Source organism: Copadichromis virginalis, linkage group LG9 (genome assembly GCF_057382275.1).
Source record: "Copadichromis virginalis isolate Kocher_CV1m ecotype Utaka linkage group LG9, C_Virginalis_male_GT1.1, whole genome shotgun sequence".
Taxonomy (NCBI): Eukaryota; Metazoa; Chordata; class Actinopteri; order Cichliformes; family Cichlidae; genus Copadichromis; species Copadichromis virginalis.
The window spans coordinates 10,951,561-10,978,747 of record NC_140626.1 but is presented as its reverse complement, the minus strand read 5'-3'; the positions used below and the strand labels follow the sequence as shown (position 1 = coordinate 10,978,747).

Below are 27,187 nucleotides of genomic sequence, written 5' to 3'. Positions count from 1 at the left end.
ACAAAATATAATATAACAATGAGTCTTTCCATTAAAAAGAAAGAAAATCCAAACCAACATGACCTGCTTGATTGCTTGTAGCTGCTGGGCTGAGGTTGGACTGTTCAAATGAGGACAAAGCCAACCAGAGTCGCAGCTCTTCTGTTTCTTCCACTGTCTATTAATACTAAAACATTGTGAAGTCTTTGATCTGACATCGGAGGTGTACTCTTGCAAAAAGCCTCTTTGATCACATTAATAAGCCCCACTTAGTCTACGTTACGCCAACTTTGCGTCTGGCAAAACGACTCTGGTCGCCTTAAAAATGTAAGACGGGGCGAAAAGAAACACAAACAGCCTGTACCTCCATTTTTGAAAATGTCTAGTTCACTTGAACTGTGAGTCCTACAAAAAAGAAACACAAGCAACACAGTTCGCAGTGTGTTTTCCCTCCTCAAATTACAATAAAACATCTACCTACAGTATGCCCGAGGCCCTCAGCGAATTTAGATTTTTAGTCTGAGACTGTTCATCAAATCATAAAAATCAATCTGAGATCCACATCTCTCTCTTTTTAAAAGCCACATGAGCAATTCAACATATCCCAAGTAATTACTTGTATTCAGGCGAATACAAAAAATGACCAAAGCAAACACCACGGTTTCTCTGTAGCTGTAATTTCACACTCAGCCGCTTCCTGTTGTATTCTTACCCGTGTTTTCTTATTTTGGGAATAAACCCATCGTGAACCTTGTGCATAATTCATACTGTGGTGTCTTTAAGGGTATTTTTAAAGGTGTGTGTGACTCACTCTATAGTGTTGCTGTCCAGCGTGCCTGTGACATTTAGGCCGTAGCGGCGCTGCATGGCAGCGATAGCAGACTGCATGACTCGGGCAGAACGCAGCACTGACATTCTGGGGTCTGCAGGAGGGAGGTAGCCATACCTCTGGAGCCATGCCTATAAACAAGGAAACAAGGAGGAAAAAGGTTAGACATCACTGTAAACTCCAAGGAATAATCTGCAAAGACTGATTTTTGGACAGGAGCTAAACATGATCTCAAAATCATAAATAGACATTTGAAGACAGGAGGCAGCTTAGCTTGAGTATAAAGTTTGAAAAGGTGGGGAAATATCCAGCTTGGCTCTTCCAACAGCTATAAAGCTCATTAACCGCCTCCGCTGTGGCAAGACACTTCACCCGCACCCTGTCCAGCTGAGCAGCGCAGAGCTGCTAGTGCTGAAGTGCGAGTCCAGAGTTCCTACAAGTAAATTTATGGTGTAGTTTGTTTTTTTTCCTGTGCATGAGAAGCATTTTAAGCAGAAAGCACACTCCATACGACCTAGAACAACATTTAAATGTCATCAAGATAAAACTCCGCATTAAGCTACACAGAGCAAAGATCAGCTAGTAACCGGTCTAAGGACACATCTGAAAAGACATTTGTAAAAGGGCATAAGTAGAGACAGAGAGAAATCTCCATACCAGTCTATAGTGCAGAATGTCATCCGTTATCATGTCATTTTACTTGTCTGGAAAGGGCTTTGGTGTAATAAAGCTTTGAGTGTCCCTATAAAATCCAGCCAGAGGGAATCATTGCTCAGATCTTTGGACCAAGCAGGAGAAGCGGGAATCGGCCGGGCGTCCCCACAGAAGAGGCTTTAGGGATTTGGATAGTCTCAGCCTCTCTGTATACACTCAGTCCTCATCGTAAAAATGCCAAATGTGGGATTAGCTAACTGCTGCATATCGGAACACAAAGCCAACAGCAAAACGAGGGTTAAATTGTTTTGCTTGAAGAGCGGGGAAAGTGAAACAACACAACGTTGGCCCGGAATCTCAAATATCCAGTGAACTCAGAACTGCCGCGTGTTTGCCTCAGACCTTCTTATTTCTCTTTCAGCAACTCTGTGCTGTGAAACCTGAGCGCCGTTCTCGTGCACAGTGTTTTCAAGCTGCTTCAGGCCCGCTGCTCAGGATAGCATACACACTGAGAATGAAATTTACTAAACAGGGAGGAAAGCCCAGAGTGCGAGAGCGAGAGGAGAATGCAATAAAAAGCAAGAAATGCGAGTCTATAGCTTCGTTTACGATGACTGCGCTCCACATCCAAGCAGTAACAATGAGCTCTTTTGAAACTTATTGTATATGCTGTTTGTAGCAGCGGTGCAAACAAGCTGATATGTATGACTGTTCAGAAGGTGAGAAGAACTGAACATGTCACTCAGCTAATGTGCAAATGAGGACACTAAATAAAAAAATCATGACACCGGGAGGATGCCCAGGTGCCTGAGCATTGTGGGTAAGTGTGGTGGCAACTGCACAAAGCAGATCCTAGCTGAGAATGTGAGTGATCTCATAAATAGTTCATGCAAACATGGGGATTCCTACTGGTAATTAACAAAGCATCTTATGAGCAGGAAGAACGAGCAAGATCATTGAAATACATTTCTTTTAAAGAACTACATAAAGCTTCTCCATTAGGTGATTGTGCAACTGAAGGGTGATTAGCCTAGCTTGACTTCAGATCCAGATAATGCCCATGTTTGTCCAGACTCTAGGGGTGGGCAATTAATTATCCCAAAGGGCCACATGAGAAATTGGGACTGCTGTGAGTGGCTGCACCAATAAATAATAATTAACTTATATTAGCTTATCAGTGTGGCCCTCCAAACAGTCCCACCTTTTGGGAAAATTAATGCCCACTCCAGTCCAAAGCAAGGGCGAAGCTAAAGGGTGGTGCATGCCAGTGTAACAGGGCAGCTACATCTCTTTAATATATGAGCAACTCTAACCCACATAATTTTCTTATAGAATAATAAAGTATGCTGATTATGATTCTGATATGTTTGTGGAGACAGGAGATCTGTACTGAACTTTCAGCCAATTTTTAAGTGATTTCTTTATTGTTTTTTCATTTCTAATGAGCTGGTTGGAGCCCTGCTGTATTTAACAATACATGTCCACCAGCCTGCCTAAAGCTCACTCTTTAACATTTTATATATAACCTGCTTTGTTTTAAGGCAGCTTGATCCTTTCAGGCAAAGCCAGACTTCTAAACCTGCTAGTCTTTATGCTAAGCTAAGCTAACTGCTGCCAACTTAATTACCAGCCTTACTATATATACCATATTGTTTCTCGCAACACAGGATTAAGTTCTTTCATAAAAAGGTGACCTGGAAAAATAACTTTCTTTTCTTTCCACACAGCCAGTTATTCTGAATCCCAGACTTTTCCTTTAGTAATTTATGAGAATAAAGCTAAGAATTATATTGACAAAATATGTGGAAATTATGTTTTCTATTTAATTATTAAAGTAACTTCATACATTGTTATTACACTTGAGATAAAGACACATTCTTTCAGTAAGATCAGAACTAGCCAGCAAAACAGCATTTCTAAACTTTCTACTTTCTCTACCCTGAAATTGTTTGATGAAAGGAAAATATTAACAGTGCCAATGACAAACCCAGTTACTAATATGTCTATATTACATTGGAATATAAATAACATTTAAAAAAGCGGCTTCTCATTGAAGTCTTAACTCTAGAATAAGCGAGACTTTCTCTCTGTAGTTTGTGTTGTGACTGGCACATCTACTGAGACCTTCATGAAGAGACTCAAACTCTGCATCAATGACTTACAGTATCAAACTCCACTCTCATCACTTTGGCAGATGCCAAAATGTTACACCTGTGTCATGATTCACACTTCCAAGTACCTGCCTGTAAACCCCAAACCTCTCTTTGTGTATTTTCTTTCTTCCCTTTCTTTACTGCACGCTTTGGTGCTTTTCGTGCCCATCCTGCAGCCGCACTCTCCTCGTCCCCCTCTCGCTGTGAGTGGGTGGGTGATAACATTACAATGTGTGTCAGATTTACTAGATTCAACTTTAGTTAAAATAAATGAATAAATAAATCTGCAAATCTGACTACACATCAAGCCACTTGTTACAGTTACTCCATTGCGTTTCCCAGCAGACTTCACGAGTACCAAACACTGTAAGATCTTCTCTTCTCTTCTCTTTCTATGCCCACATCTTCTCCACCTCATGGCACTCTCTTTTCCTTCCAATGTCTGCTTTAATTCTTCTTGTCCTGTAATCATCTCTATGCCTCCCTCTCATCTCCTCTTTTTTTTTTTCCCTTTGGTAACCAAACTTTGGCTCTGTCCTATAACCACTGCCCTAGTGCTTTCAGAGGGAAAAGGGAGAGAGGAAAGGGAAAAAATAGACGATACAGATGAAAAGCACACAAGTTCAGACGTGGCACTGCATATTTGTAGCAGAACGCTTTTTCTTTTTCTTCTGCAGTTCTAAGAGACTACTGTAAAACCTGATTTCATCAGCAGAGAGATATTTTAATTCGACGCCAGCTTCAATTGGCTGGATGGGTTTTGAAAAATTTTGGGCATATATTTCCTCCTGAGATAAAAAGAGGCTAGGGAGGCCAGTGTATTCGTTTTCCCAGAGGAAATATTTACTTCTGAAACTGAGATGTTCATGAACTTAAAGAAACTGTCAATTTGTGACCAACACTTGGTGTGCGGATGTCATCGATGTTTACAGAGCTACGTGACGATTATGTAAATTAAAGGCTGCAAAGAAAACTCGCTTTTTTTTTGGGATGCAAGAACTAAGTGATGTGTTTGTGCTTTGAGTTATTGCGGCTGTCGCTGTCTACCACTCAAACATTGAGGGGATATTGGATGGTGCCAGTTCGAGCGCGCAGGAGGGGTGAAGGGTTGTTCGACGTCCCATATGAGAATGAAACATGGTGGCAGGATGTGGAGGGTGTAGCTGTCATACCGGTTCTTTATGTACACCACCGTGGGGAAACAGCACGACAGCACAAAAGGATGAATATAGCAGCAGAGGGCGGCCGGTAATTCCAATGAAAATTTCCGCATTGACAGCAAAAACAGTCAGCTGAGTCATTTCGGTCATTGTGTCTCTGCTACTACAACGTTTGGCAGAATAACCAAAATAAGGGCTATTGGTTCATGTCCACTTCCTCTAATCTCTGGACATCCGCTTCAAAACGCAGCCTCACTTCTTTTTAGAACTTATACTCTTGATACGTCGCTTTGACATCACCAGGATGGTTTTCATAGAGTCTCATTCATTAAGCTAAAAACACTCCAAACTGTGTTTGTTGTAGTTTTTAAAAAAAAGCTCAGATTACTTCAAAGCTTTTCCTCAAACCGCCGCTTTTGCTCGCATTTCCTCGTGTCGTCGTTCACGCGGAAAACCAGAAACTTCCACAGTCAAACAAAAAAAGTTGCGACAGTTGCAGTTTCAGGACCAAAATCCACACGCTGCAACGCAGGAATCAAAGAGAAGCACGAGCTCAAGGCTCACATTTATTAAAACTGCACACGTTCAAAGATTCAATCCAAGGCTTTGATCTTTAATTCCGTCATCGTGCCAAACTTTATGTGACTCCGTTGGGAGAGAGGTTAAAGATGGAGGAAGCACAAGTATAAATTATTTCCAGTATTTCCAATATTGCAGAATTTGAAGCTATAATAAACCGTGAGTATTATGTCCATTCGTTCATTCAGAGTTGACTTTTACAACCTTCACGATGGAGATCTTATAATCAGAGAGAGAAAAAACTGAAGATCTAAAGACGTGTTCTGCTGAATCAGTGCCGAGCACTTTACTTTTTCTACATTTCACTCTCCCATCTGTCCTTATCTCTTTCTGTTTTCTTTCATTATCCTCCCTCTCTGCTGCTGCCCACTTCTCATCCTCATCGATTTACTCTTTCCCTTTGTGATCTATGGTTCCCGGGGTTCTGCCGATGCAAGGGTTCCTGAGAGCAGGAGGCTCCACTTCGACAGCATCCTTTATTCAATAAGACAGAAATTCTTCCCCGTCCTGCTCTCTGCAAAATGGATAACGAGGGAGCTTGTGAACGTAGATGGTTTGGTTCAATAAAGTTGCAATTTGGATTTCTTGTCAGTGTAATAACAGGGACACAGAACAGTAACCGTACTTTCTGTAGTCACAGGGATTGCAGATAGAAATAGAGCCCAGGACAAATGAGCAGGAGATGGTAAAACCATGAACACATCAGTAATTCAGCTCCCAGATCAAAGCATCAACACTTTTTACTTCATACGCTTTTAGTGTTTGCAAAGGGAGCTCAAGAAAGGGCAGCTACAAAGAATCCAAAGAAATATTTGGAGCACTGATGGAACAGTTCTGAATTGTGATAAATACACCTTTCAACTTGGATTTTTTTGTTATTTTTTGCACAAAGCAAGATATCTTTTACGACTAAAAATGTCCAAATAGCTAATAAAAAGAAAAGGAGCCCAGTTCCCCTAGAGGTCTGTTGTTGCCGTCTCCAAAAGAGAGTAAATGGTAAATGGATTGATTCTTATATAGAGCTTTCCTACTCTCCAACATGCCACACTCACCCATTCACACAAGCACTTTCTTCTATGCTTTAAGTGCTTTCTATCTGCCATTCACACACATTCACATCCAATGGATGCATCGGTTAGAAACTTGGGGTTAGTAACTTCCCAGGCATGCAGACTTGGGGAGCCAGGAATCAGACCACCAACTTTCTGATCAGGAGCTGACATGCCCTACCTTCTGAGCTCAGGAGTAGGGCTGGGTATCGTCACTGATTTCTAGAATCAATTCGATTCAGATTCACGAGATCCTGAATCGATTCGATCCACGATTCGATTTGATTCAATTCGATTTGAATCTGGGAAATTTTGCCTCAGACAGTCAGAAATATTATAATTCAGATCAGGACATTTACATATTTTTGTATCTATAAAAAGGAAGCTGACACTTTCGAGACTTTATCAAAGGTGTGAGCATCACAGCAGATGCCTTTGTGTCAAAGTAGCTGAAGATAAATCACAGAAAAACATGGTGATTTTCCTGGCCTGGAATTTTATAAAAATATTCTGCAGTACATCAAAAACGAAAGAAAATCATTAATCAACTTATGAACATTACCTCTGAAGTTACAGAGGTTTTATTAGAGACACGGCTAAGTGTTTTGCATTTTGTATAATTTTAAAAAGTTTAAATTTGTTCAGAAGTTTATTGAATGGCAGAAATTAGGTTTTCATTTCGGAAGTAAGTAAAAGGAAAAAAAAAACATTGGCCGACAGCGCTGTAAACAACGGTAGTCTTGTGCGTAACAAGCAAGCGAATAATGCAGAAAACATATTTCGGGGATAGACGGGAAACTGTTCTTGAAGTACACTGAGAAAGAGAGAGAGAGCTGTGCATGAAGTGTGATTTTATTGTGGTGGAAGCAAAACAGCAAAAGTAAGAGGGAGTCCATGACAATGTTTATGTGAAGCTTAGTTTGGATCTTCTTTTGCTGCTGGTTCGGTCAATATTGTTTGGAGAGAGATCAAACTAACAGTTTTAGAATCAGCGCAAAGGGGGCGTAAACACAAAGTCAATTCTCATATTAGATCCCTATGTTAAAATGTCTTAAACTAAACTGTTTAAAGTGGTGTGTACAGCTAATTACCACCTCTATTACAACTCTGTGCTAATCAGCTAATTTAGGTTATTGGACTGGACCTCGTGACTGATCAGAGTCAAGTTTATCCTGGCAAAAGATGATACTTTTAGCAAACAAGCCACTTATGGCTGCTCCCCTTAACAAGGGGACACCGTCACGGCTAGCTCGGCATGTTTGATTTGGCAGCTTTAAGGTGCCAATGTACCGGTATGTACAATGTAAAACCGGCACGATCGTACACTCGTGCCCCAGCTGTGACAGCTCCAAGTTACAAAGCTCAAGAGGTGCACTGTGGTGATAATTTCACAGTTTTCACCACAAACTAACTGGAATTAATCATCATACCTGGTCGATCAATTTGAGCACTCACTCCAAACCAGCCAAGCATTGTTCTTTAAGTACTGAGCGTAGGGCTGCACGATTTTGCATAAAATGAGAATCACGATTTTTTGGCTTAGAATTGAGATCACGATTCTCTCACGATTTTCTTTTCCAGTATAAATATTTATTGCACTTATTAACTGCACATCAACTTCGTAACAGTTGAAACTAAACATAAAAACAATAAATAAACATAAAAACAACAAATGTCTCACATTTTGTTGTTGCCGCAAAATGTTGAACTGCTTGAAATTCCGTCTCCATCGTTGCTCGACACTGCGTGTATAGAGCAGGTAGTGCAACAATAGAAAAATAGTTGCGGGACGGCACTGTGTAGCGTTTGTCTAGGGTATTGATCATTTTCCTAAATCCTTCATTTTGCAGTGTTGATGGGAGCCATATCTTTAGTCAGGTGATAAGTGATAGCCTCCGTAATTTCTTTGTGCCTGCGGAAGTTCGACGTGCATAGGGAAGCGCTGTATACGGTTCCCGTTATTGATGTTTGGGTGGTTGACCGGACGGATTTTCTCCTGTCACTTTCTCGTCATCCCTGACGTGCTCTCCGTTGTTTTTTTCCCTGCCAATTTTAGCAGCCAGCTTCTTTATCACGTGGTATAAGGCTCCGCCCTTGTCATTTGTGAGCGCTTGTTTTCATGCAGATTACGTCCCAGATCAAAATGTGGTACAATTGTCATCGTCTTTTTTCTTTCTTTTTTTTAAATCGTTGTCATTTGGAAATGAGATCGGACATAAGTATGAATTGAGATCGCGATTTTCTAACGATTAATCGTGCCGCTCTAACTGAGCGCACCCTGAAAGCAGAAGGCAGCAAAAGCGCTATAATGAGGTTAAACTTCTTCACAAATCAAGTCCCTCTTGAAGTGGAAGGATAAGGAGTCAACCAGCAGTGCCCTGACAGAGGCTAAAATCTCTGAAATGCATCAGTGTCTATTTTTGGGTTCTCCACACTTGATTTCACTTTACTTTGAAGTAGATTTCTCTCATGCTTCAGATGTGAGAAGAACCTGGCCTCCCCTAACCTGCCTGCACACTTCTTCACGGTAAGTGCATTTCTTTTTCACCCTTGTCACATTATGAGGAAAAGAAATCCACACACACACACACACACACACATCTCACGGTTTCAAATTTCCATCCTCAAAGTTGCCCTAAAAAGCCTCTTCTGTCCCATTTTACACCTTTACCTGTTTCTCTACGCCTCTCATTCAACTACTTTCAACTACACTTTTCAGTTAGAGAATTGTCTCAAACAGAGACTAAAACTTGTATTATCATTAGTAAAGCCATCTCAGGTGAATTTGGGCAGCATTCAGGAGAGGCTCAGACATCCAGATGTTCGACACGAGTGCTGAACTGAGGTGAACTTCGTCTCATCAGACCACCTTCCAACGAGCTGACTTGGCCTGTGACTTAACGAGCAGAAGGCGGGCTAATTAGCCGATGGGTGCCATCAAAAGGCCACCTTGTAAGGCGACGGGATCACTCCATTATGGATGAGATGTGGCTCAGGAAGCCCGGTCGTCATGGCAACACACCGCCATCACACAGCAGCTGCTGATGTTGGCATTTGTGACTGATCAACTGATAGGGGCTTGGTCCCCTCAGGTTACAGAGACGGCATGTGACCTATGTTGGAGACCACATTTGCATTAGCTGTTCACTGTGAGCTTCAGTCAGAGGATGAGGGCTGTAGAATAGCTACAGTTAGTGTGCAATACAATTGTTTTTGTTGTTGTTGATTTTGTCTCATGAACAATTTACAGATATGGCCCACGTGGATTTCATGGTATTCTAACTTTCTGTAGGTTTTTCTGCTTCTCAACCTTAGTCCCTGTGATAAAGGGACAGCAACATTTTCTCAGCCTGTCTGCAAATCTCTGAATTACACTCCTACTTGGAGCAGGCTTGTAACAGACCCTCAGCGAACGCCAGAGAGTTTGTTTACAAGCTTGTGAGAAATTTCACAGGCATGATGGAACAGAAGAGATCAACTGTTCATCATATTTTAATTGAGCTTTGTCAGGCTGAGCGCACATGCTGTTGCTGGAGATTTATAAGAAATGATATTCTATTATATACAGACAGTGATAGAGCCAGAATATGTTAATCGAAGCAAGAAAGTGCTGAGCATTTCTTACAATGCGGTGGGACATCACTTATATTAATTTTATCTTTTTTTCTGTAGGCTAAGTAACGCATTTCCTTGGTCACTTACTTTTACTATTTGGTGATACAAGCATGACATCCATCTAGAACATACCACGAAGAAACATTTAGTAATTTTATTTTATGATCAGTAGCTGTGAAAATGTTGTTATTAAGCATTAATAAAGTGCACAAGCGCATTAGAATTTAGCTGAGTGATTGTGCTCATCAAGTGTGTCCACATGGGAGTGAGAGTTGCAGAGAAATGGTTACTAAAAGTTACTCGTGGAAAACAGCTGTTACTGGATATAACTACTGTTCTCTGATTATGTGTTTAGCCTTCATTACACAGGCCTAGAGACCGGTCTGCACCCTCCTGCCAATGGAGAATATCTACCTCCAGAGTAAAGTTGTGCCTCAGATCTCTGAGGCACAACTTTACTCTGGAGGTCAACACATCAACACAATCAACACATTTCAAAAAGTGCAACTTTTACTTTGAAGACAAGTGGTCTCGGTTTCCAGTTTGGGGTTATAGTTTTCAGTCTGCAGTCTTCTATGCAAAGAAATGGCAATCGTAGCCACCTGCTAACAGTCAAAGAAACTGTAAGGAGAATTTAGGTATTACACCCAATATCGCTTTGCCACTAATTTCCTGCTAGCGGCTGGCAGCAACCTTCACCAACCACTTGTCAATCAGTCACTTTTTTTTTTCCTAGCGACAGGTGGTTACCATAGCATTGCTGACCAATCTCTAGGCCTGCATAATCGAGGCTCTAGCAGTCAAATTCACAGCAGCTGCCATGAACCATTTGCAACTAGTGAGAGAATATTCATTTTTCTCTTGTTGCAACCAGTGGTCGTCAGCTAGTCTCCAACCAGTCTGTGTGAACAGAACTTAAAAGCCTTCACCTCTGTCTGGCCCATGGATAGACACAGAGTATGCCTCAGCTTGAAGATACTTTTTAAAATGTGGTAGTGCTATTTTTAAATTAGATTTTATAATTAAACAATTTTTCTGGTGGCTGAACTAGTCTTTAATTATTCAGGAGGTCCACATGTCGAAACTGTGATCAAACTGAGATCTAGCTGTCAAGAAATGGCCAACCCGCCTTTTCACAAATAGGTAGCTGCATTAGCAGAATGGAACTCTGTGTGTCAGTTAAATTGTTGCCGAGACAGAAATACAACCTGTTAAAGGGCAGCACCTGTCAGTTGTGGCCTCAGACACTGAAAGCCCTTCTATTTTCTATTCTGCTCGTCTAATGTGAATGATTTACACCCCGGCATGCTGACAGAATACAATTAGCTCCCTGCTAGGACAGAAAAACAGTATTGGAAGACCTTGCCCAGAGCCTTTTCTACACTACAAATAACACGCTGACCAATTACTCTACACTTTAAAAAGGAGAATGAATGTACTTTTTTAAAAATGATTTCAGCTGCAACTGTTAAGAAAGCCTGTGCCCAAGCATTACTGTTGAGCACATCCAGCCACTTGATTCATTAATAAACATTTAGCAGAGTAGAGACATTACATCAAAATGTCCTGTGAGTATACCCAGTGATGATGGTATGAAGTGGCTCAATCTGTGCTGCAAGTTGGAGCAGAGCTGCTAGAAGTGATCATCTCTCAGCACAGGTGACTTGTGGGAACAAGATCCCAGCCTTCTGGGGAAGCCTGCCACCTCTGACCGCCCTGAATTATTCATCGGTTACATGCCGGACCACTGCGAGTATGCCAGGGTCGTCAAGGCAACCGCAGCCTTTTCCTGCCCACACAAATAACCACATACCCACATGATTCAAAGTGCCGTACTGAAATTCATACTGTAAAATTTAAACGAGGGAAAAAAGAATCAACCTGACTTTTAATGAAACCAAAACCATCGTCTGCACCTCATGACCCCAATGCGATGCGATGACTGCAGCAGGGCGCTGCAGCACATTTAGCCCCTAGTGCCTACACACACACGCACACAAACACACAATGGCTTTATGCATGCCATGTCCACCCTCTCAGTGGCCCCATTAGGATGAAATGTCACAAAAATGTCATGGAAAAATGTCAGAGTCTGATCATACATACTGATCAGAACAGCGGGCTTTAAGTGGATAATCTTTTGGGAGCTTGTCAAAGTATTTTAATGACTTAAGATAATGAAAAATGACAGCAAGAAACATCAAGATTATGGCATGTGACAGGAGCTGCAGTATGACATCAATCCTAAAAGACAAAAACCTCCATGAGGCTGTTTGATATTCAGGTTTCAAAGTACATTAATTTCTGCGATGAAGCCCAATCGCTAATTTAAACACAGTGAAATGTGATTACATGCACGCAGGAACAGATTGAAACAGTTGTCATGACTCACAAAACTATGCGTACGTTTATATGTACACACACACCCCAACACACCCCTGAGCGTTTGTCAAAAGCCTAATTGACAGACTTACACGTGATGCCCCATTGGCATCATCTAATGTTGCTGTTGTTAGTGACATTAAAGATTTAACAGCTCAGTAAGCTGTGACCAAAGACGTGTCTTAGAAAGAAGGAGACTGACATGCAGGGAAAAATTCTGAACAAAATATAATAACAAGTGGCTGCTCAGAGAAAGTCAGGTGTGCGTGCGTGTGTGTGTGTGTCTGCTTGTGTACGTGTGCATGATTATGAATCATTTACGTCTGTGCAGGTGTTGTTGTATTTCTCCAGGATTGGGTGAACAGACTGACACAGACACCCCAGTGGCTCACAAATCTGCTCTCTTACCAAAGCCAAATGACGTCAAGAAATGGTGTGTGTGTGTGTGTGTGTGTGTGTGTGTGTGTGTGTGTGTGTGTGTGTGTGTGTGTGTGTGTAATCCATATGATTCCTCAGTGAGAAACGAGGGCGAAGCGCACCAATATAAATACACTCATAAATATGCCTGCGTGCACTCAGACACAGGAGGTGAGCTCATGCACACTAAGTGTACTGTATGTAGGAGGAAAATACGGCTGCAGGGAAACAAAAGCAACAATTTAATATTGACTTTGTTAAAGATAAATTGTTAAGGAATAGCCAGCCCAGTCACTGATGGAACACGAAGCCTGTGCCGCAAAAGGACGTGATGCATTTTCAATTGGGGGCTATTTTGGAGAACTGTGTAGTTAAGTTGTTAATATCAGTGCTGATAACCACCGTGGCGCAGGGAAAGTATAGAAACATTCAGTCTTCATTAACTGTAAATTCAAGGAAAAACACACCAAAGTACTAAGCACACTGTTTGAGTGCCAAGCAATTTCTGGGAAATAAAAAAAGAAAAAAAAAGAAAAAAAAAAAAAAAACACACAGTGAACGATTATCACCAAAAATAGCAAATGAGGTCTGTTAACACTGTTTTCTAGTGTATGATGTTATATTAAAACATAAATTCTCTCTATGACCTGCAGGACACACAGGCACATGGTGTGTCATCCACACACGTTCGCATCAATTGTTTTCCATTATTCAGATGCCACTCAGGGGCTGAGCATGCCAACTGGTAACATGAGCTGAGATGTGGGGATGAAGCTCTCCCATTCCTCACACAGTGACAACAGCACTGAGTAGTTTGCACTGGGCAGCACTTGAGCTTGGCTTTAGCCCAGTGCTGAAAGCAGCTACACTGCCTACATAGCTATGTAAAGAATATAACACAGTAATAGTTTATTTAATTATTGTAAACTTACTCAAGGGATAGTTTGTCAAGCATGATTTTGTTGCCACAGTTGGATGAGAACTTCTCATCCCATTCTTGTTTTGTGACCATTTAAAAATTACGCTAAATACAGAAGACAATAAGCTTTGATTAGCATAATGCCTAGCCCAGACTGCACAACATTTTTGCCCTTTATAATTAGGGGGGGGGGGATGTGTATCTGAAAATCTTTCCTTTCTGTGACCTTCTGTGCGCGCTGTCTTTGAGGACACGTGCGATGGTCATCAGGAAGGAGACTCTAGCTAGAGATTTGCAGAAAACAAAGTGACACTGGATGTGCTCAATTTCAGCTCCAATACCAATGCCAATCACCACATCGGTCAGTTCAGTCACAGACTTGAAGGAACTGCCATCGAAGACTCTGAAAACTTGTAAGAAGCTACTTCCTCTGATTGCAGCTCTGACTTTCAGTTGCTGTGACACACTATGAAATACAAAATGATCAAGTTGCACTTTCATTCCTGATGCAAAGCAACACCCTACTTTGTTTGTTGCAGGTCATAATCAGGCTCAATTCATGTAGTCTGACCTGAATTTGAAGCTGATTCAGAACAGCCATGTAGTTAAATGTTAAACTAGCAAGTTGGTATTAAAAAAAATTTAATCACTGCATAGGTATAACTAGAGCTGGGCGATAGAACGATAACGATATGTATCGCGATATAACTTTTTCTCCATAGAAAAATTAAACTATCGCGATAGACCTCGCCGCTCTTGTCCACTTAAAAAAAAAAAAGAACAGCCAATCCAAATTACGTAGCGCAGAGCCGAACCAATCACAGCCGCAGCGTCACGTCACGTGACTTGTTACGTACAGCACAAGTGCCAAGCCGCACATGTGTATTTGTTTGGGAAGCAGCCAGCCACCGTACCGCCCGGGTAATGGAGGAAATGAGTGCGCCGACTAGAAAAATCAACCGAGCGTGACCGAAGAGAAAACTGATGATGATTCCAATGCCGGAGAGATTGTCGAACGGAAGAGCCATAGAAGTTCCGTAGTGTGAAGGTATTTCGGCTATTTCAAGTCTGACAAAAAACAGTAGCGTGCACTGTAAATTGTGCCGAAAGCAAGTCTGGAAATACAATAAACTGGTGCATGCGCTACGTCCACACGTACCCGGGTATTTTTGAAAACGCAGATTTTTCTATGCGTTTGCACCTTTCGTCCACACGTAAACGGCGTTTTTGGTCACTGAAAACGAAGATTTTTGAAAACTCCGTTTTTGCATTTACGTGTGGACTAGAAAACAGGAGAAAACGCAGCGTCAAAGGTGTGCGCATTTTTTGACGTCACACTGTGCGCCACGTTATTGTTTCAGTGAAATGAATTTCTACAATACTGTTACTGTTAATTCTACTCTCTGCAGTGTTTAAATGCTTACATATACACACAGTTACTGTCCCTCCACACATACGACTCTGTTCTGCTTCTATGCCCCAGCTTTGTTTACTTTTTCCCACGGTTAGGAATCTAGCGCCACCTGCTGCTTTGGCATGTTCATAGCAGCGTTTTCCTTCATTTCTGCCTTTATGTGTGGACGGGATTATTTTTTAAAACGGAAACGGAAAATCTCCGTTTTCAAAAATACCCGTGTACGTGTGGACGTAGCCTCAGTCTCTGACTGGAAGCGCTAATTCGTCATTTGGCTTTTGTCAGACTAAAGTAACTGTTAAAACTGTTTGAAAAGCTCAGCTATACAACAAGGAGAGATTGAGAATTTCCTTTTAGTTCTCAGTTTATTTGATATTGACAAAAGTTAGTCAGTTTTGTCTGTTCTTCTGTAAAACGAACTAAGATTTATTTTTAGAATTAATATTTTGTTTCTAAGTGGAATTGACAATTTAGTCTGTTTCGTTTGTTCTATTTTGAAACTTAAACGCTTTAGCGGCTGCCTTTTGTGTAGTTTGCAATATTTGCCTTTATTTATCTGAAAAAGTCTCATGTTCCTTAAGTACATCTACCCTGTTGAACTTATTATGGGAAATAAATATTTAAATAAAAACAAGCTGCTGATTATTTCACATTTTACTTGTGAGCAACGGCACATTTAAATCTTACAAATATAGTTATTTGGCTTATATCGTGATAGATATCGTTATCGCCTGAAATGAAAAAAACATATCGTGATATGAAAAAATCTTATATCGCCCAGCTCTAGGTATAACAATACATTCCAGTTCAAGTTTGTAGGATAATTAATATACATGTAAATACAGATGTTTATTGATGCTGATTGATGCATTTATAGTTTTGGACAGAACAAAGCAAGCCATCTTCATTTTTCAATTATGCTAAGCTAACAAGCGTTTATATTTGTTACAAAGATGTAAAGTGTATGCTTCTGTTTTACACTTATGGCCGGTCCATTACTGTGCAACAAAAGATCAAAGTTCGGTTCTGCCTTATGATTGATGATGATCGGCTCTTTCGCGATTCCTCACTAACAGGTGAGCAAACAGAGCGAGCTGACAGAACTCTTGGTTGGAGTTAATAATCACAGCCGACAGTCAGCAGAGTCTAGCCAAACCACCTTTTATTAATTCATTCATCCATCTGAGAAAGGATGTGTTAACAGATGGGAGTACAACTTTGCGCTGTCTTTGTTTTACAGTAAATTATCTTTGACTAAGCAACTTGTCTTTGTCTCTAGTTGCACAGTGGCATGATTCAAACACTTCAAACACTCAGAGCGCAGCTCTGCACCTGATGCCTCCCAGTGAAACACTGAGTGTAACCAAGGCAGCGTGACGCTCACGAGGCTTTAGTGGGTGCACATCGGTGTTGTTGTGCTCCAAGAGAATCTCAAATGTAAATCACAGATCACAGAAATACCTGCAAGCAATACAATTAACATTTTGAGTGATTCGGCCATCTTTGGACACAGATGGAAATGTATATGGTCATGTTTTTATAACATAATAACATATTTATATTCATATAAACATATTCAAAGTATTCAAATTCCAGAGGAAAAACAAACACTTAGGAAATGTTTCAGACACACTTTTCTCTTAAAGTTGTTCCAGTGTTTCGGCAAAATTCTGCTTTTCTTCCTGTAACTGACAGGACACATAATCATCTTTGTAAGGCTTCTCCAGTGGAAACTTATGTTATGTACATAATAAATGAGTGACTATTTGTAGTGCTCCATATTACAGCTTTATTGTACAGTATAATTCAACTGAAAATGTACTGTGAAACTAAACAGATTATTAATCTCACAGTGGTTAAATAACAAAAATATGTAGATTAGCAAAGAAAATTAGGAATCAACACATGCTACACTGGCAAACTTCTGGCTTCAACGTTAGCATTAGCATTATAAGGAACCCAGACAAAGTCCTTTTAGATACTGCACTTTGTGTCATGGATATATCTTCCAGCATACCATGTTAAAGTTGGCTCAGGGGCTTGCATGCCATGTTGCTAACATTAGGGATGCAACGATACCAATTTTTTCAAACCAATACAATACCGATACTTGGATCTGAGTACTTGCCAATACAGAGTACAAAAACCGATACTTCTACCACACACACACACACACACACAAATGCAATGAATTGGAAGACAGGTTTTATTTTATTCTCTGCCGATAAATAATATATTAATAAAAATGACCACAAAAAAATTTCAAGTGACAAATAAGCACTTCTGTTAAATTATTGCAGAGTCTCCACATTGAAATTTAACAAAATATCACTGAACTATTGGCACTGTCTCGAGCTTTCGGAATAATAAATAAACACTTCTGTTTGGAATAAAATAAATACAAATTAGGTTTGAGAATAAAATAAACTTTAAAGTTGTTGCAGAGTGTCCATATTGTAAACAAACAAACAAAATAACGAAAGTATTTGGCATTGACGAACTCCCCATCTGCCCGTGGATCATCAGTCCACTCTGCCGTTAAACCGAGGACTGACATCGCGCACACACTGCTTGTCTTTACCTCTTTAGAAAGTTTTGGCACCATTATCTCCCTGATGTGTGGGCGGCTGGGAATTTCATATCGCAGCTCGGGTATGCTGAGAAGAATCCTATGTTTTCCACGACTGGCATTGGCTGGTCATCCAGAGCGATAAAATGAGTCAGAGCCTCTGTTATTTTAACTGCCCGTGGATTTTCTCTTGACATTTTTCATCGCTTTTCCAAAACCTGAGTTAAAGTTGGCTGTTCCCAGTCCACACTGCTGACATTTTGTTTAGCCTAGCTACAGCAGCCTCCAGTTTCTCTTTTTTTATCTGGAGCTGCCAGTCTGACTCGTCTAACCCTGTGCCTGTTTAACGCAGGATGTCCCCCTAGTGGCCAATCTAAAAAACTACAACAAAAATGACAAGCCACCCTCTGATTAACGAAATAAGTTAGTATCGGTTCATGGTATCGGTTAACTTTTACGAGTATGAGTACACACACATTTTACAGTATCGGCCCCGATACCCGATACCAGTATCGGTATTGGTGTATCCCTAGCTAAGATGATTTTTGATTATCTGAATAAGCATCGAGTTGTAAGAAAACTAGCTACTTTATGCAACTATTTTTTGTTTAAATGATATACATTTACTTTACCTGGTAGCATGCTAAGCACTGCCACTAAAAGGTAGTGGTAAAGCATATAGAGGCTTTATTTACCGACCACTATTAAACAACAGAACAGAAGAAGAATACACGATTAACTGCGAAGTGACAGATTGATGAAACATCTGTGAGACTATACAGACAGCTACTTTCAACTTTAGGAAAGAAAAGGAAGGAAAATTATTTCAAGGCCAAACTGTGTCAGGTACAGCTAGCAGAAGACAAGAGTACCACAACTATACATAGTCATTTAAGGGGGGTTTAAGGGTAGGAGGTGATCTTGGAAGTATAACAGTGTAAAATGGAATCATACATTTCCTTGAAATGAGTATCTCCAGTGTAGTTACATTTTGGTATGTGTGTTAGAAGATCAGCATGAAATCAGATACACCAGAGGCTGATCAGCCAGTCATCCATCATGGCCAATCAGCTGAAAACAGCCGACTGGCCCATCGATCTGTGCATCTCTACTTCAGACAAACTTGGAGCGTGGCCGAGCACAGCTCGGCATGTCTCTGCATTTGTGACACTAAGTGGAGAAAACGCTTATAAAATATTAAGTTACATTTCTCCCTCTAACTGTCTGATATTGTCAAACAGGGATAGGGGGGAAATCTCTCTGTTTTAATTACTCTGAATTATGTAAGAGCTAATGATAAAAATAACCTGAGATAAATCAACTGCCTGCAAGGCCCACCTACAGTATGACGCCTCGCAGAGAAAGCACTTACTTTATTGGCTGTCGCACAAAAAACGTTGGCTCATCCATGTAAAATCAATCTGGACTGAAACAGAAAATAATACTCACAAGGAGATAAACAAAATTAAGTCAAGCCTGAGCCATTGTTAATGGCGCTGTCCAATTTGCAGAGAGAATTACTTCAGGGGAGACAATCGAATGGACGAAAGCTGAAGAGCTTTCAGAAATCTTTCTGCAGTAGCCATGTATAGTGCTGAAGTGTGTTACACGTTCCTATTAATTACTCTTATCACCGAGTGACAGGCTGTCCTTCCTGTGAAAATGTCATCCAAAGCAAGAGGAAACAGGAGAAACAAGTGGGGGAATGACAGCATTACAGCCACTTTGTCTGTGAAGACAAATCCAGGAAGGTCGGCAGCAAAGGCTCCATCCAAAAGGGTGAGGTTTTCTAAAAGACCGCAGTCTGACCAGTAATCACAGGGCAGGCTCAGGATGACCTCCCACCTCAAACCACACCTGTTAATTAGAGGAAATACTCATCTGTGTCTACTCTCTAGAACACTTGGTGTAGGAGTAAACACAGCCCTAACAGCTGAGCGAGTGGCTCCAGTGAAAGCAGCAGTCTCCAAACAGAAACTGTTTAGAAAGATTGCGAAACTGCAGCCAAATTCTACCAGCCTGGAGTGGGACTGCACAGCATGTGCTTTACTGTGACTTTGCTTTTCTTTGAATACCCCTTAGGATCAAATTAAACACTTTCTTTTGGGGGTTTTTCTTTAAGCCTCATTCATTGCTCTTTTCTCCCATGCCGGGCATTCCCAATTGAAGCAACTTGTCAGTTTAAAGCCCACCTGATGCTTAAATCAAACTTGTTGTTGTTGTGCATAGCAGAGTGCAACTTTCGGCAGCCTCGACGCCTCTCTCGTCTCATTTGTGACAAAGACGACAGCTAAATTAGGGACCAGAAAATGTCTCGCATTACAGCAGAAAGCCCACTTTTCACTAGCAAATGAATGAGAACGTGTGGAGGCTTTTTCAGTCCTCCACACGTGCATGAAAACACAGAAATCATAGATATCAAACTACTGTAAGCACGCTTGTGAGCTCGCTGGCATCTTTACCTGACAGGCACAGCAGGGGCTCATCTTGAGGTACTTTGCATTAATATGCACACTGGTGCTGTTGCATTTATTTGTAGGTTGTCAAAGTTAATCAGCTCCAGACCATTTGGCTTCCTGAGAATGACTTATTAAAGTTGAGAGACTTTGAAAAAAGACAAAAAAGAAAAAGAGAGCCACGACCGCTGAGCACATTCACAATTCAGTGACACAAAGAAACAACAGATGCAAGGGCTGGAGGTGGATAATAAGATTCAAGTGGAGGTGGACGACGTGGGAGAAGGGAACGCTCTGCGAGAGAACGATGATGTTAACGCTAATAATGCGTTTTTCACCAGGTTAAATGGTACCGAGCAGCACGGGTTATTATTATTATTTTTATTTTTTTACCAGAGATCAGGTCAGTGCTGCCTCTCTGCCTCTGGCATGCCCAGCTTGCAAATCATGTGGAAATGTGGATGTGGGACTCGAGTCACTGTCAGTACACATGCCAGGATGATCCTGTGCAGCGGCTCCTGTTTGCATGTGTGTGCATGTGTGAGAGAGACAGACAGGAAAGGGGCTGCTGAGCGCAGTGTCACAGCCTTCTCTGGATGTAAAAGGGGCAGACGTGCACGGCAAAAGCCACAGATTAAGTTGCACACCATCTTGAAAGAAACACTAGCAGAAGTTGGAGAGATTCTTTTTAAAAGTCTGAGTCTCAGAGTTCATTGGCACAACACTTGTAGCCTGAAGACGTTCAACTACCCATTAAGCCGGGCGGTCGTTTCAGAATACAAGCTGCCTTTGTGAAGGAACCTTCCCTGCTTTGTTAAATTCTCATCTGGCTGCCCACATTGTTCTCTGTGACCCCATAAGATCTCCTTCCTGCAGAGTGAAGCCTTAGACCTGAGTTTGTTTGTTTTTTTGTTTGTTTTTGCAGACACGGGGTATGCGAATGCAGTAAAACCACTAAAACACAATAATCTCGCACATACCCACTCTGAATGTCTGCCCATTGACTTCTGACATCGTTGCTCATGCTGGCTCAGTTTTTAAAATCATAGGGTTATGCATTGTTTACATACCTAGATAAGAGTGGAAATGTTATTTTGTTTGTGTGTGGTTTTTTTTGTTTGTTTTTTTACATTAAGGTAGCCCACATTTTGTTTCAATCCAAAATTCAATGTTTCAGCACTCTGAGAACACAAACAAGCACAAGCTGGGGAGGGAAATAAAGCTTTGAAACCCTCTAACAATACCTGCACTTCCATTCAGAAATGCACATTCCTTGGGAAACTGTCTAAAAGCGGCTAACGAACTGGGTAGAACTACAACCCAGCTGGGCATCTCACAAAGGCTCTGTTGTTGTGGTCGGTGAAACATCAGCACAAGGGACTGGAGTTACAGAGCAACTCTAACACTTTATTATTATTATCATTCTTTTAAATGAGGATAAAAATAACACAGTTTAATTTAACAAAAACCGTGAAGCTGTTGTTGTGCGGGAAAATCTCTTGGATGTCAACAAATCAGTCCTCTTACCTCTACACTGAAAGACTGCTCCTCTCCGTTCACGGCACATAAAATCCACAGCAACAACTGCAAGCATAACGTCCCCATACAGCAGCTATTAAGACATCTCCTACTGCGGAGCGCCAATAAAACCATAGTGACACCCGCTGTTGGAGCTTATTGTCTGCGCTCAGTTTTATTTACAGGCGACACAGAGAAATGGGCAGCGGGAATAAATCCTACACATTTGGCAGCAACATCGCTGATGTCTCGCTGTCTCTCTTGCGGTGCCGAAAGCAGAGGACGGGGGAGTGAAATGGGCGAAGGAGCGGATTCGTCGAGCCCTTGCACCCGCTGCTTTCGCCGCGGTTTCGGGAGGAGGTTATCCCCGGGGAAAGAATCGCTGTTAACGCCTCTCAGGCGCCTCCTGGTCCCACAGTCCCCGGGTCAGTCCTCCGGTACACCGGCCGTTGTTCCAAGCGGACGCGTCCAGCCCGTTTTCTGCACCGCGCGGCATAGCTGCCCGTTTTCAATCGTGTTTCCCACCGAATGCGCATGTGCACACTGGCACGAGCGCCCCCTCCCATCCCCATCCTCATCAAAATCCCAGATAAAAACATAACAGTCCTCATCCTGCCAGTGCAGTTTGACACAAACGTAAGAAGCGCTATTTTCCCACTCAGCGTATTCTGCTATTGTTCTTCTCTTTGGGTAAATAAACACGCAGGCTTCCGTATTTGGCTCCATGGCATTTTTCACATGGCAACAAGCAGGGACAGCTTATTATTGTGCTAATATAACCAACTTTATTTCATAACTTGAGACGAGTAGAAAATTGTGACTGTTCATAAATGCCCCATAAGCTTTTATGATGTAAATATTAAACTGAGTAGCATAAAAGTGCAAGTTAAATATATTTTAAAAATAATAAAATGTTTACATGGTTTTTATATCGTTTTTAATACCTTCTCCCTATACTGCTATGTATATTTAGATTTACATTCTTATTTTTATGATTTCTATCAGCCACAGCCAAGCTACATGTAATGTGCTCCTGTGCCCATGCGTATGGGATTTCTGTATCCATGTTTTAAACCCTCCTTTGCCAATAGAGGGCGATGACAGGCTCAGTGTTCAACCACCACCCTCAGTGTGGGTGTGTAATCCTACTCCGATATCTCCTGTGTGTCAACTTGGCTTCCAGTATAAGGTAATGATGCCATCAGGAGTGTTGTCACCGTAGAGAAAGTGATGTGTTCACGGTTTAAGAGCGCTCCTTTTACAAAGAAACCTTTCATCAAAGTCTCATCTTTGCATTAATAAAAGACTGTGACAAATCTGTGTCATTTATTATTGGTAAACAGAGTTATATTGCTTTTGCAATGGCACTTGGGTCCTCACTAATACACAAAAAGTGCCACATTAAAGAGCCTCTGTTTAATCTCCTCGTATAATAAAGAAGGGGCAGGCATAATGACCCAGGTCAATGATTTTCTACTTAAACTAACACCAGGGGACGAGGAACAAGCAGCATGTGTGCCACAGCAAAAGGTAGGTGAGCCACACTATTAGGCTATTAATGAAAGTTGACTTTGCACACACACTCCAGCTTTATCCTGGGACAAATTCTCACACTAAATGGATAAAACTCCATTTAAAGTTTTGAAAAACACTAGGAGCGTCAGAACAGGCACAGTTTGGCTTGAACCCCGTGTGATCCACGTGAGTTCTGCAGGGCATCATGTCACGCTAACTCTTAAAAAAAAACATCATCTTGCTTATTACACTTCATGGAGGAAGTATTAATTATAGTTTGCAGATGTAAGTTTATTGTATCTGGACAGGAAATGACAAACACTTTGGAGCACTGTGTCAGCTCATAGGAAAGGGTAAAATTTATTGTGTGTCTAACAAGGTGAAGCTCGGACTCATGAATTATTGATTCTTCTTTTGCACAGCTCTGTTCTGAAGTGGTTAGGATGCCTCGTCAGTGATGAGAATGTAGACACCCAGTAGAGTATTTTAAAATTAATGTAACAAGCTTTAATTTGCAAACTTTAGAGATGACGATTATTAATTTACAGACAGACGTCTTGTTTAATAACTTGTAGAAACATCATGAAAGCATGCATGTATATTATGAAATTTTAAAAAAAGCAGCTTCCTGGAAAGCAGTGAAATTACCAGGTAAAGATAAAATTAGATGCACAGTTAATGGTAGATGCCTAATGTGACTCACAAATTCCAGGAAGAATTAGCTAGTGGCAATAAAAAAGAGAATGTTAAAAAAAAGACGAGCTGACTCAGAGTACTTAAAGTCTCTACAGGTCGCATAAAATCATAAAAAGCATAGCTCCAATTTAGATAAAGATAACATAATATATTTATGTAATCATAATTATGTAGAGCACATTTGGCCAGATGTTACAGTGTGATTACAAAGCATAAAATGTAATAAAAATCAATCCAGAGATGAAAAAATATGCATTGAAAAACACTTAAATGTAACATTTTATTTCAAAACAGTACACAAAGTACATAAATACATGGAAAAAAACCCCAAAAAAACCAAATCTGCCACACGTGTCTAAACATCCATCCATCCATTTTCTTCCATTTATCCAATTCAGTGTGATGAGGGGACTGGAGTGTAGCCCAGTTGTCACAGGGTGAGAGGCGGGTTACAAAGTGGATAGGTCGCTAATCTGTCACAGGACTAACACAGAGAGACAAACAACCATTCAGGGCCAATTTAGAATCAGCAGTTAACCTAACCCCACTTAATTCATGTGTTTGGACTGTGGAAGGACACCAGAACGCCACACAAAAGACAGAGTGGATTCTAACCCAGAACCTTCTCGCTTTAAGGCAGTACTAACAGTATCAACCACTATGCCACCAGGCTGTCCCATGTCTAAACAGATATGTTTTTATCTTCCATTTAAAAGAATCCATGAAACCAAGTCTTTTAGCAGGTGTGTGGGACAAACAGCAAATTTAGCATATTTGTCTGAGGGTAAAAGACAATACTACAATGCTCTGTGTGCATGAATAAAAATATTAAACTGGATCCTGAACGTGAGGAAGTATTTAACATAACCCACAAGACTGCCTAAGAGAGTAAAAGCATACTACGATTGTTGATAAACAACAATATGAAGGCATACACGAGCATCTTTAGCTGCACATTTAAAGCTCTAGTCTCAGTTTTCTGAGGTTTGTTATGTTCATCTGAACCTCCGTCTTTTCAGCGGTAGGCCATAAAAAATGGTAAATCATAAAATTAAGGCATTCTAGAAGCCAAGATAGGAGATAAGCTGCAATGACTTTGATGAAAAATAAAGCTAAATATCTATCTAAATTTTTGATAATGAGTACTTCAAAGGCAACAGAAAAAGGCCACCTAGGCACCTTGCAGTTATTGAGTCAGCCATGAACTCCTCAGACAGCCCGTTCTCACTCCAGAGGCTCCTCTGTTCACCACAGTATTATAAAGTCGAATGTAGAGCCAACATCCTAGCTAAATCTGACAGTTAAAGCTTTGTCCAAACTTGAAGGTGCAACTGGAAAATGATCATCAGCAAAGATAAAACAGAATTACCCAAAAAAAAAGGATGAAGTTGTTGCAAAGGCCCAGTCAAAATCCAGACCTCATTCTGACTTAAATGCTGTGGAAGGACCTTGTTAGAACTGTGCAAAAATAATGTCCTGCAAACCAAACCAAAGCTGTAGAGTGGGCTAAAAATTAATCCACAACAATGTTAGAAACCTTAGAACTGACAGAAGATGTGCCTTCTTTTTATCATGACATATACAGGACAGCAAAGGCCCAAGAACTGAGCCTTGTTGGACACCACAGGACAGCGGAGAGGAATCTGATGAAAACCCTACAGAACAAAAGAAGAAACCTCAGTCAATGAAATTAATTAAGGTGATGATCTATCTTGCAAACCCTCAGAAGACGACCTCCCAAACTCTGACTTAAACGTGTCGTTATTTTATTCCTTCCCATATTCTTTTTCTTTTTTTCAGTTTGTTGTTTGGTAAAAACCTCTCTAGAATAAGATCACAGCACACCCTGGCATCACCAAAAACCATAGTTACTACTATAGTATACGTATAGTTATAGTTATAGTATAATATGGTATTGCATTCAGTGGGCTAGAGGTTAACTTCATTTAACTTCATTTAGTAATGAAGGCAGTAATCACTGCCTCTGACAGAAAAATACAGTAAAGAAGAAAGAGGTGTCAAAATGCAGTTGTTGATAATAACAAAGGCGTTCTTGGGATTCATTTTTGAGGAAGAGATTATGTCTGCAAAGTAACCAGTCGAGGCTTCTTTTACCGAGGCTTTAAACTAATACAAGCGATCTTTAGAGCACAGACAGTGGAACTTGAACTCAGTGGCTTTCCACAGTATCTGGGTCCTTTCTTGGGTAGCAGACATGTGTTTATCTTTTTCTGTTCATATAGGATCCACCTCTTTTTGAAAATCCAGGGCTGTGACAAAATTGCTAAAGATGAATGGCAAATTATGAGTTCAACTGAACTCAATTTGAACATTTTCCATTCATAAATCCACTGTGCAGTTATTAGCACAAAAACAACTTCTCTCGTTGGCCATTGTGGTGTCATTTACTAACAGTATGAATACATGTTTTTCCTAGAATATATTGACTGTATGTTCCACAACTCAAAACCACTCGTGTAATCAGTGAAGACGTGTAATTTTTATTGCATGTGATAGTCGATGCTGAATAAACTGCACAAGCACAACCCTGCTGAACTGCTCTGTCACTCATTCTTTGTGGGAGTTAAATAACTTCCTCATTTCATGCTCACTTTGTAACGATGCAAATTTACAATGATTTTTACCGTGTTAAAAATATGAAGTCTTTTCTTTGTCCTCCTTGTGCTCATCTAGAAGTTTGTTGGATGGTTGAAATCATTCGCTCATCCACACTTCCTCTCTCTTTTGGCTAACTCTTTCGCACTCACGTCTCTCTTCCTCTCCACTCCTTAATGACTTCCTCTCTCACTCAATAATCCTGAATACCCTATTTGAAAGGTTCTGGCCCTTTCCAACTGGTCCTCCCACCAGCGCAAAGCCCTGCCAGGCTCCTCAAAGCCTCCCTATGCAAACACGACTATGTCTCATAACTGCTGCATCTGCTCCCAGTCAGACCTCCTGGATCTCCTGGCAGCATGAATTTAAAGCTGCCCGTCTGTCTCCCTTTTTCAAGGAACAAAATAACAATAATAATAATTTTTAAAGAGATATGATGAAGAGAGAGCAGTAGTTGGTAATTAAAGAGTTTCTAATCTCCTTTGGGGATAAGTAATCCCATTACACTTCCACATTGGATAATTGGCCAAGACGTTAAATAGACCACAGTTCATCAGCAAAATGTAATTTGAAACAGGTATTTCCCTCACTTTGTTGGGATTCATGACATGTTTAATTTGTGATGTGCTTCCTGATGTTGGGTGGGATCACACTGGCTCCTATCCCC

General features: G+C 40.9%; 1 protein-coding gene across 2 annotated transcripts in view; it reads right to left on the bottom strand.

The window, feature by feature from the left end:
* The window catches only part of mmp16a (matrix metallopeptidase 16a (membrane-inserted)), a 77,692-nt gene extending 55,478 nt beyond the window's left edge, over nt 1-22,214 (bottom strand). For both annotated transcript variants that reach the window (XM_085467726.1, XM_085467728.1), the window contains exons 1-2: nt 21,703-22,214; nt 791-939 (exon numbers count right to left, since the gene is read on the bottom strand). In XM_085467726.1, coding sequence (XP_085323852.1) covers nt 791-939; nt 21,703-21,828 — 275 coding nt within the window. In that variant the 5' untranslated portion in view covers nt 21,829-22,214. The remainder of the gene's footprint in view (nt 1-790; nt 940-21,702) is intronic.
* Nucleotides 22,215-27,187: the final 4,973 nt, after the last annotated feature.